At 39.4% G+C, this 11,413-nt stretch overlaps 1 protein-coding gene across 1 annotated transcript in view; it reads left to right on the forward strand.

Moving 5' to 3' along the window:
- The window catches only part of LOC102829467 (microcephalin-like), a gene marked incomplete at its 3' end in the record, with an annotated part of 359,617 nt that overhangs the window by 59,574 nt on the left and 288,630 nt on the right, over window positions 1-11,413 (forward strand). Inside the window, exon 4 of the mRNA XM_006866726.1 lies at window positions 2,874-2,965. Coding sequence (XP_006866788.1) covers window positions 2,874-2,965 — 92 coding nt within the window. The remainder of the gene's footprint in view (window positions 1-2,873; window positions 2,966-11,413) is intronic.

Here is an 11,413-nt window from a genome sequence, read left to right on the forward strand (position 1 = left end):
CTTGTGATAGCATGTGCCACCACTTAGTTTTTGTAAATCTCCATTGTATTCTCATGAAAGAATGAAAAATGAAAAGGACAAATAACATCTTGTTGTTAAGTGCTGTTGAAGTCTTCTCAGAACTTCCTTATTTGCTGAGATTGGCCTGTTTCTTCTGAGACCGCCAATATAGAGGGTGACTTGAAACCCTCTTGTTTTCCCTGTTCTAACTAGCTGGCATTCTCTTGAGAGAATGTTGTTGTTGTTGTTAAGATTCTGACCCATAGTGACCATTCTGAGGAGCGACTGGTGAGCTTAAACTGCCAACCTTGCTGTTCAAATCAACTTTGCAGTCCAACGCATTAACCCACAGCACTGCACCAAGACTCTGCAGGAAACCATAATGCTTTAGGGGTATGGACAACTCATCCTTGACTACTTCCTGCTGGTTTGGTACATAGTAACTGGGGTTAGTGTCTTTCCTATCCTGTGATTACTGGTTTTCATCATCAACTCTCATTCCTTGTGTAGTCCTGAGTCTGAGGAACACATAGAATAGTTTAATATTTTTTTGTGTGCTCTAAGTGCTTGACCAGCTTGGTCCAGGTGGTTGTTGGGATAGGTTATTGGGTCCTGGTACAGCCCTGCGGAATAGATTGCAAGGTCAGTTTGAACCACAAAGTCGGCACTTCAAACCCATCAACCGCTCCTTAGAAACCCTATAAAGAATCGCTATGACTCAGAACCGCACATAACACCAGCAACAATTGGGATATAAAGTTGGTAGCATTTGTTTATGGCAAATATCAACTTGTTTGGCTATGTTAGACAGCAATAGTTTAAAAACACAAGGCCCCAGGATTAGGATTAGTAGAAGTAATATTCCAGTGTGGGGGCCAAGAAAAGGTAAAAGCCAGGTCAAGGAAAGGAGATAATGCTTTCCAATGAGTCCAGGTGTTGCTAGCAAGTTTAGATTGCTAGTGTAGGGTGGTCTACTAGTAAAAGAGCTAGGGAGGGCTAGCAGTACAAGGGAAAAATTTTCATTTATACAGCAAGGACAAAACAGATGCTTCCCAAATGAGGGAATGAGAAATTTCCAACACCCAGAGTGAGAACCCAGGAAGGAGTCCTGTACTTCCCTTCTTTTTGAATAGGAGCCTCAGTGCCTGTGCTGGCTCACAGGTGTGCTTGGGAGGCTTCCCTTGAGGCTGGCCTGGCTTTAGGTTGTTCTGTAGGTTTGTTTCACTCTGGATACAAGCAGCTCGCTTTTCACTCTCTTGATCCTGATCTCTTTAGACCTCTTTCAGTACAGATATATTGGGACTCAGGATGAAGTGGGATATAAAAGCAAGCACCTTTGAGATTGAACACTGAAATACATTTAGGATTGGTGGGAGCATGAGTTATGACAGTATACGGATTGGGGACTAGAAGATGGATAAGAGATTACTGCTTGATAAGTTGTCCTCAGGGCCTGTAGTAGTCTCCATGTGTCATTTGACATTTTGACTGCTAAAATGGGTGTTTTGCAAGGAGAGAAATTTCTGTTAGAATTCCTGCCAATAGGTGGTGCTCAGTGATGGTTATTAAACCATGGATGCCTTCTGGAAACATTGGGCATTGGGCTGTTCTTGGAAATTTTGTCATAGGCAAAATTTTGCTTGCACATGATTATTATATTGTTCAGTGATTTCTGCATTACATTGGGTCACCTTCTTTTTCAAACGGGCAGATATGGATCTCTTCCAGTCAGTTGGTCAGATGGCTGTCTTCTAAATTTTTGGTATAGATGAGTGAGTGCCTCCCGTTCAGCATCAGTTTGCTGAAAAATTTCTATTTGTATTCCATCAATTCCCATAGGTTTGTTCTTTGCCAATGCCTTCGGTGCACCTTAGACTTCTTACTTCAGTACCATTGATTCTTGATCATATGCTGCCTCTTGAAATGCTGAATTTTGCAATTTCTTGTTGGTACAGTGACTCTATATTCTCTCAAGTGTGAATTTTTTCTTCAGTTCTTTAAGCTTGAGAAATGCTGAGCATGTTCTTCCCTTTATCACAAGCACCTTCACTTGTTCCACATGATCATTTAAGTTATTGCAAGGTCTTTGACTCTTTTCTAGCACTAAACCAACTCACCAAACACTCACTGCCATGTAGTCAGTTCCAACTCATAGTGACCTTCTACAGACTGGAAATCTTTACTGGTACAAATTGCCTCATTTTTCTCAGAGCAGCTAGTGGGTTTGAACTACTAGCTTTGTGGTTAACAGTCCAATGCCTGACACACCATGCCGCTAGAGCTCCTTTCTAATATAAAGTAGGGTTAAATAAGAATTACATGCACCGGTTCTAACTGATCCACAAATTCAACTTAAAGACACATGTATGAACAGATCTTGTTCATAACACAGGGATTGACTGTACTCTCTAAGTGATCCATTTTTTAAATGTGTATTTTTAAATTATTCCTTGAATAGCACATACCTTTATGAGTGCTGTGAACTAGTAGTTTTGAATTATGTTACAAGCCTACAATTGTTGATTAAAAATTATACCACTTTTACTTGCCTGTCACTTCTACTCATATAGAAGAGTTTGGAAAGTTTGGTATTTGATAATCTTATGTTGTTGTTATTAAGTGCCATTGAATCAGTTCTGACTCATAGTGACAATGTATAAGGTTTCTGAGAAGTGGTTGATAGGTTTGAACCATTGACCTTGAGGTTAACAGTCCAGTGCTTGTCCTACAGTGCTACACCAGGACTCCCTATTTTCATCTATTTGTCTATTAAAATGCACTTGTATTTCTTAAATGCTGTTAGATATAATTATTTATTGCATGAATATAACAAAAACAAATACTCATTAAACTACTGTAATTTAATTACACAGATGCAGGACAGCTGGAGCACACATTGATGAATCATTATACCCTGCAGCTAATACTAATGAAAAGTTACCAAGCCTAATTAAAAAAAAAGTAAGTATGTGATTTCAGTATAGATGGTGGTAACTATGAATTTATTCTTTTTTTTATTATTATTATTCCTAGAAAATAAAAGTTTAAAAACTACATTCAAGAGATTATTTTATCCTATATATACTTTGATATATTTATGGGAAAATGGAAGAAGTTACTTTTGGCCAAGGTACAAGGACCTCTGAATCAATTACCCAGAGTTAGGCCAATTATCCAAACATCACAGGTTAAGGACATAGTCTTTTGTTTGTTTTTTTTCTTTTCTTTAATGTTTTATTATGAACTACGTGATAGTTTACATGGGAGAACATTAGTTTTACATTTATCCTATCATATATTGTTTCATTGCCATGATTACAATCCCCTCCATGCATCATCAACCAACCAAAAGGTATACACTACAAGTCTGCCCCCTGGTCGTCAACACACAGCCCCTCTCCCTCTCTGGGTCTAAAATCCCCAACTGCTCCATCTCTCCACGCCATCGTCTCTGCCTCCATCTCAGGCATCACTGCTTCTCTGGGAAGGGTCCTGTCTCTGCTCTTCTCCCTTCATGGTCCCAGGGACCTCCACTCCTAGAGTGAAAAGTTAATCACTCCCAAGGACATAGTCTTTTCCATAGTTTCCTTCAATTTAGACATCAGCAGGAACTCAGGAGAGCCCAGGCCATCCTCACTCTGACCGGTTGGGGTTTCTGTTACCTCACAGATTTGATAATTTGCCACAACATCTAACAGGTTTCAGGAAAGTGTTATACTTACACTTGCAGTTTTATTATAACAAAATGATGCAAATCAGAACCAACTAAAGGGAGACACACACAGGGCAAGGTCTGAGAGGGTCCTAAAGACAAAGCTTCCTTTGTTCTCAGGGACAAATCACCAGCACATGGATATGTGACAGTATGTAGGTATCATAACCAGGAAACTGTACTTGAGCCTTGGTGTTCAGAATTTTTATTGAGACTTTATTACACAGGCATGCTTGACTGAATCGTAGTCCATGTGATTGAGCTCAGTCTCTACCCTGCTCTTCTCTCTGGAGTTTTGGCTGAGCTTAAAGCTCCAACTCTGTAACCACGTGGTTAGTCTTTCTGGCCTGGCCAGCACCCATTCTGAGTCATCTGATTAGAAGAAACGACTCAAAGGGCCCCTTATGTATTGTCAGGTGTGGCCTGAGCGGCTCACTGAGAATAACATATATTCAAATCACTTGGGGAATTCCAAGGGTTTCAAGATTGTCTAATTAGCCCAATTCTAAAGAAAAGGCTAGCTCAATTCTTTACTACACAGGTTTTTAGAGGGTGATCTATTGGGATCCTGGGACAAAGGTTTGTCAGATTATTATTATACACTTAGAGAAAGCTAATAATTGGCAAGAGACCAGCAAGCATTTAGGTGCTTTAGTAATTATTTCACAATGGATTTTGTTATGTTGTTGGTAAGTGTCATCTTGTTATGTAAGAGTTTCTAATTGCACTTTTCTTTATTTGAAGGTAAACTTGGCAACTAAAAAAAAAAATCCATAAGTCACTTTGTTTTTAAATGACAATCTATGTTGGAGAGAAGATTTTAAGGCATTCTCCAGATTGAATTACTTATAGATTAAAAGATAAATAACCAAATTTTCTGCAAACAGTAAATCCTATCTCCATTACATTTCATCTCAGACAAAGCAGAATTTACTAGTGAAGCAATTAAAAATTTTCTTTGATCTCCATTCTGAACCGCTTAGTAGTGGTGAAAAAGAATATTCAAAAGAATGTCTTGATGCTCTATGATACTCTAATACTTGGCATGCTTAGTATTCTAAGAATACAGTATTTTGAAATTTATTTATAATACTGTATGCATATTTTCATTGTAAAACATTTGGTAAACAATTGTTAACACAAAATTTCCTATTAATTTCCACAAAAAAATCATTCTCTTTCCTCAAAACTAGCAGTTTTCTGTTTGATTTGTGTCCTTTGGATCAGATTATGATTGGGTTTTATTGCATGTAATTTTGGGGGGTGGGATAATTGGGCAAAGATATTTTAAATTGAATTAAGGAATGTATATAAAACAAAGTGAAAACAACGAAAGCATAACCGTATTCCCATCATCATTCCTAAAGAATAAAATTAGTCATTTAATCAACTATCCAGTCAGAGTTCAAATTTTCCTAATTTCTTTCACAATTTTTAAAAAACTTTTTATTGCGAATTGAGTGAAAGTTTATAGAGCAGATCATTAGTGTTACATTAAAAAAAATCATATGCTTTGCTTTATTACATTGACTGCAATCCATGTACCAACAGTTGAAAATATTTACCTCCATTTCCTTTAACTCTTGCATTCCCTCTGTGTCTCCTACCTTCATATTTCCTCAGTTAGCCTCTCTCTCTAGTATATTGCCTGCTCCATCACTCATGTTAACATGTGTTTGCCTTCTAGCCTGTGATTTATTTTCCCTCCCATCTTTTCCCTGTAACTATCATAGATTGTTTCTTTTATCAAGAAAACCTTTTCTTAACTTTTTACAACATGGTTCTCATACCGTATGTGTCCTTTTGTGATTGACCAATAAAGAATGTTGTTGTTGTTAAGTGCCATCTAGTTGGTTCTGACCCATAGTGAGTGACCTTATATATTTAGGGTTTCCAAGGATCGACTGGTGAACTTGGACCACTGACCTTGTAGTTCAAACGGCTTTGCAGTCTGGCGCATTAGCCCACAGCAAACACACCAGGACTCCTAATAAAGAATAAGCAGACAAAAACAATGAAATAACAAAAGGAAAAAAACAAACCCAAATTCAAAAACAAACAGTGCAAATGTTGGATCTGAGAGAAGAAAACTCTTGGAGCTAATGGTGGTGAATGTGAGAAGGATTTGACAGCAGAGATCCTGGCACCAGATGCAGTTCCTATCCGCCTCAATGTTATCTATGTTAAGGGCACTCAATCGGGAAGTAGTTCTTTTTCATTCTTTAATAATCAAATACTGACTTTATCCATATAAAATTGAAAGTATTTTAGAGTTGTAATAAAATTCAAATTTGGGGAAGGGCAAACTTTAAACCAGCAACCAGTAGAGAGGGCTGGGGAACAGAGTGGATAGGGTGAACAAGCACATTGAAACTGTGCGGGCATGTAACTGACCACTGTCAAACCAGTATAAGTTTCTTGGCTTTCTCATGGAAATCGCTTTATACACATATTTTTTTCTTTCCATATGCCTAAGTCCATCAATGTCCTAATAGTCCTTTCAATTTTGAATTGTTTTTTATTGGTGATAATACAATATAATATTGCATTGACTCCATTTCATGTCAGCATCTGGAAAATTAGATGATTTCAAATACTTTCTTCAGCTCCACACTAAGCTACCAGCCACTCTTCTACATTTCTTCTCTGAATCAGTAGTTCTTGGAGGCCCTTGAGCCTTGCTTTCAGTGTCTGTTAGGGTCACAGGGCCGCTGGGGGCAGGGTGACTGCTTATGCTGGTCTGGTGGCTCTAGAGTTTCTGTAGGTTTGGATCTGAGCCCACCTGAATTCAGACACTGAAATGGCACATCAAAATGGTACAGCCGACCCCTGTCTTACACTGGTATGGCTCCCAACCATGTGGCTCATAACTCCTGGCGAGCAGGGTTTGTGCGGGGTGTGGGTAAGGATGGAAACTTGCCACACCTCTGATAACCAGGGGAGCATGAGAAAAAAGAAATCACCCCTTTCCAGTCACGTGTGACTCTTCTGTCACATCACCTTCTGTTGTCCAAAGCTGCTATCAAAGGTTCAAGATGGTTGTGCCATGTCTGATCAGCTGTTCACCAGTCAGTCTCCCTCTCTTCCTGTCTCTGCTCAGCTTTTCCTCCTAGCAAACACTTAGTCCACTTCTGGAGTCTTTCCTCTGAAGGTTAGGGTTCCAGAATTTTCATATGTGTCTATTTCATTTGATCTCTGGTGTCTTTGTTGCAGAGGGTCTGTGTGGTGTGTCTGCCTAGTCTGCCATCTTGCTAGAAGTCCTATTCCATGCATTTTAAAAGTTTTTTTTCCCCCTTTACCATATGTTTTGATAGCATGATATGTCTATACACAACACACATGTGTGTGTTTGTATGTATATAAGAGAGCTTTAAAATTTGTGGGAAAATTAAATTAAAAGATAATGGAATTTTCCGACAATCTTTTTGAAGTCTCCCTCATACAACTATTCATTTTTTGGTTATAATATATAGCATGAATATTGTTTTTTCTATTCAAACACTTCTCAATTAATGTCTGTTTTTGCTGTGCTTTCTTTACATGACATATTTGAGGGGGTTTTTTTCAAGCTGAATGTCTAGAAGTGAAATTACTGAGGCAAAATATATACATTTTACATTTTAACAATTCCATCAGTAGGATATAAGAGTACCCATTTCATAGTACTCTTACCAACTGAGTATCATAATCCTTGCAATGTTTTCTGGTCTGAAGCATCAATAACTTCTAATACACTTTCCATTTAAATTTTCACTCATGTCTAAAAATGTTTCCTTTCCTTTTTTTTTTTTTTTTTAACTTTATTGTGTATTGAGTGAAGGTTAAAAGACAAGGTCATCAGCTTTACATTAAATAAAGTATATGCTTTGTTTTAATGATTATAATCCCCTCCCTGCAACAGCAGTTATCCTACTTCTTTCCTGTGGTTTCCTTTTTACATTTCACAAATGAGCAAAGCAAAAATGTTAGATGTACACATACAAAACAAAAAGATACATATTCATTTAAATATCCTAAGGACATATTCTGCAAGCCAGCCTCTTGCCTGCAGACACACAGCTTTATTCAGTCCTGGGGCCTAGAGCCTGCAGCTGCTCTCTGTGTCCATGCCATTGCCTCAGCCATCGTCTTTGCTGTCACTACTTTCCTAGGTAAGATCTCATACTCTACTCATGTTCTGCTTCTTCATGGTCCTGGAATCATTTGTTCCAAAAATGAATGATTAACTACTCCCCCCTTTTTAGGCACACATATTTTACAATGACAGTGATGACAGTCACAATTTAATCCTGCTAACTATTGCTCACAATTAAACCATAAAATCCTATGGTTTTATAATTCAAAATCAGCATCATCTGCAAACCCTTTTATCAGATTCATCTGGAGAAGGGGAAAACTATTGAGTGGGGATTCTACCTTAACCCCTCTTTCTGAAACTAAGCACAGTCATGAAAGTTTGTAAAGCCAGCCACTTCATGACTTTTTAAGTCCCCCAATGTCTAGATTGATCATCCCTATTAACCCAGCACTCTGAGAAAACAAGCTTGCTTCTTTTTTTTTTTTTTAAGTTTTTATTCTGAATTGAGTGAAAGTTTACAAGGCAGATCATCAGTTTTACATTCAACAGATTATACACCATGTTTCATTACAATGATTTTAATCCCTTCCATGTACCATCATCACGGAAGCAGCAGTCAAGAAATCAAATGATGTATTGCATTAGGCAAATCTGCGGTACAAGATCTTTTTAAAGTGTTGAAGAGCAAAGATGTCAGCTTGAGGACTAAGGTACACCTGACCCAAGCCATGGTATTTTCAATAGCCTCATATGCATATGAAAGCTGGACAGTAAATAATGAAGACCATAGAAGAATTGATGCTTTTGAGTTATGGTGTTGGAGGAGAATACTGAAGGTGCCATGGGCTGCCAAAAGGACAAACAGATTTGTGTTGTAAGAAGTACAGCCGGAATGCTCCTTGGAGGTCAGGATGTACTCGTACTTCTCACATTGTCAGGAGGGGTCAGTCGCTGGAGAAGGATATCATGTTTGGTAAGGTGGAGGGTCAGAGAAAAAGGAAGACCTCCAGTGAGATGGATTGACCGAGTGGCAACAATAGTGAAGTTGGTCCAGGATTGGACAGTGTTTTCGTTCTGCTGTGCATAAGGTCCCTATGAGTAGGTACTGACTCGATGGCACTAACAACAACAATGTACCATCAGATAACAGTATTTCTATTTACTTTAGCTCTCTCTATTTCTTAAACAATTAGGCATATATAATAATTTACACCACCAAAGGGCACATTCTGCAAGTCTGTCTCCTGGCCCCCATCTCTGTCCCTCTCTTCCCATGAATCTAGAGTCTTCAGCTGCTCCCTCTCTCCATGTCCCATTTCACTCTCTATCTCTGGTGTTGCTGCTTCTCTGGATAAGGTCTGGATTTCTGCTTGTGCTCTTCTCCGTTGATGGTCCTAGGGTCCTCTGTTTCTGTACTGTAAGATTAACTACTCCCCCATTTTTGATACAAAACTTCTACATTTACAATTGTGAGTTGCAATTAGTCATGATAACAGTTACTCACTTTTGAATCATAAGACTCTTATTCCCATTTCTTTTTACCAGACTCACCTAGACAAGATGAAAACTATTCAGTGGGGACTCTATCTTCCCATACCCCCCGTTTTTTTTTTTTATTTCAAATAAAAACGTTTAATAAATGTGCTGGATGTGAGGGAGGAGGCTTTATTTGCCTTTCTAGGCCTTGATTTTTCTCAGCTAGAACTCCAGCTCCTTGCCCTCTAGCACATAGCCATCATCTCAGCCACACTGGCAAGAAGCTTGCCCTGTTGGAACTGCTTCTCCAGAAGATTGCTGATTTTTGCATTCTTTTTCCTTTCATCATAATTTTTTTCTGAATTTTCTCTGATCGCTTTTTGTTTAATATCTCTTCCTCTTCAGGAGTCAGTTTGGCTCCCTTCTTGTGGCCCAGAGGCAGTGCATAGTGGGACTCGTACCACTGCCGGTACAGTGTGCTGTCAGTGAGCACAATGCAGTTCTTCACTAGGGTCTTGGTGCGGACCAGCTCATTATTGGACGCATTGTAGACAATATCAATGATCTTTATTTTCTGGGTACAACACTCAGAGGCCCAGGAGAAGTTCCCCACATCCAGCCTCAGGGCCCAGTACTTCTTGTTGCCTCCTCTAACAAGCACTGTGTGTGTGCTTCGGGGCTGCCAGGTGTCCCAGCTCGTACTTCCACTTCTTGTGGTAGGGCTTTCTCTTGCCCCCCGGTCTTGTGGCGCTTGTGCCAATTGTCCCAGGAGATACCCATCACTCCGCACTGGCTGGAAAGAAAGCCCCCTCCTCCCACACACACACTGTTAAACTAAACTCCCTCTTGAAACCTTGTAAGCCAATCAACTTTGTGCCTTTATCGCCCCCTCAATTTAGGTACCCAATATCTAAGTTGCCCATCCCTATCACCCTGTGTACAGAGGGGATAGCATTGATTCTTGATGTGAAGACTCCTTCACTCCCTGTTGGTATTTAGAGTTTACTACCTCCATGAGTATAGGTCTAGTGCTTCAAATTGTAGCAATTTACCCTGGTTTCCTTTATAATTTTTTTTTTTTTTTAATCTTTCTTGAGTCGAGTTCTGATTATCAAGCCATCGAGGCTAGGTCAAATTGGTACTATCTTTAAGTTTGGGTGTTCTTGTGCATCTCCCCTCACTTCATGTCAGCTGAATGCTTCACTTTCAGCTCAAGCCCTCTGTGGCTATATCCTTAAGCTTGTTTCTTGATATGAAGAATCCTTCCATTCCGGTTAGAATTTTCAGCAACTGTATCCATATGCAAAGGTCCAGTTCATAGAATTGTAGCAACTTGCATTTACTAACAGTATCAAGCATCTTTATCTTCATCTGGTTGAGTTCTGGTCAGTTAGTCATCTATGCTGGGTCAATCAAATGTGTACTAGTTGCAATTCTGGGTGTTCATGCACACTTCCCTGTGCATCAGACCATCTGGCTGCTTTATTCTGTTAGCCCCCAGTGACTAGGTCAGTCCCCCTGGGCTCAGGAGTTCACACATCCCCCTGAACTTCAGACTAGCCAGCTCTTCTCTCTCATCTCAAGATCAATATGTGTCAGTGGAACATGGTTAAACTCAGCCCATGTTTTCATTACTGTATTTCCCCCTACTTCCACTCACAAATAGACCCAGGTGTTCACCAGCGAACATATTAGACTGCTGGCGGGTTCCCTTCGAGTTTCAGTGTTAGAAGAGGGTTTTCCCTGGTGGGCTGACTTTTCTTGCCTTGATGCCTCCAAACAAACAGCTTGCTTGATATTCTAACAGTCAAACCATCTGCTTTTTTTCTTGCCAAACTTTCTTTCACTAAGATTCTTCTATTCTCCCCACAGTTCTGGATTGGTCTGCATGTCTTTTCAAATGGGAATGTCCCAACTCAAGGTTCTGGGTGGGGCTTAGGTTTCCACCTAAGGCTTAACAAGAAGCCTATTTCCCAGGGAAAATCTCATCACGTTTTAGCAAATCCAATTAGTTATAGGCTAAGCTTTTACAGTTAGTTGCAGTCTTACAAGCTTTCTGTGATCTTAGTTCCCATTATTAATTTATTTCACACATAAGTGTCCATTTTAAAGTAGTAATTGTTGTTAAGTGCTGGTCGAGTCAATTC

Source organism: Chrysochloris asiatica, unplaced genomic scaffold, assembly GCF_000296735.1.
Source record: "Chrysochloris asiatica unplaced genomic scaffold, ChrAsi1.0 scaffold00095, whole genome shotgun sequence".
Taxonomy (NCBI): domain Eukaryota; kingdom Metazoa; phylum Chordata; class Mammalia; order Afrosoricida; family Chrysochloridae; genus Chrysochloris; species Chrysochloris asiatica.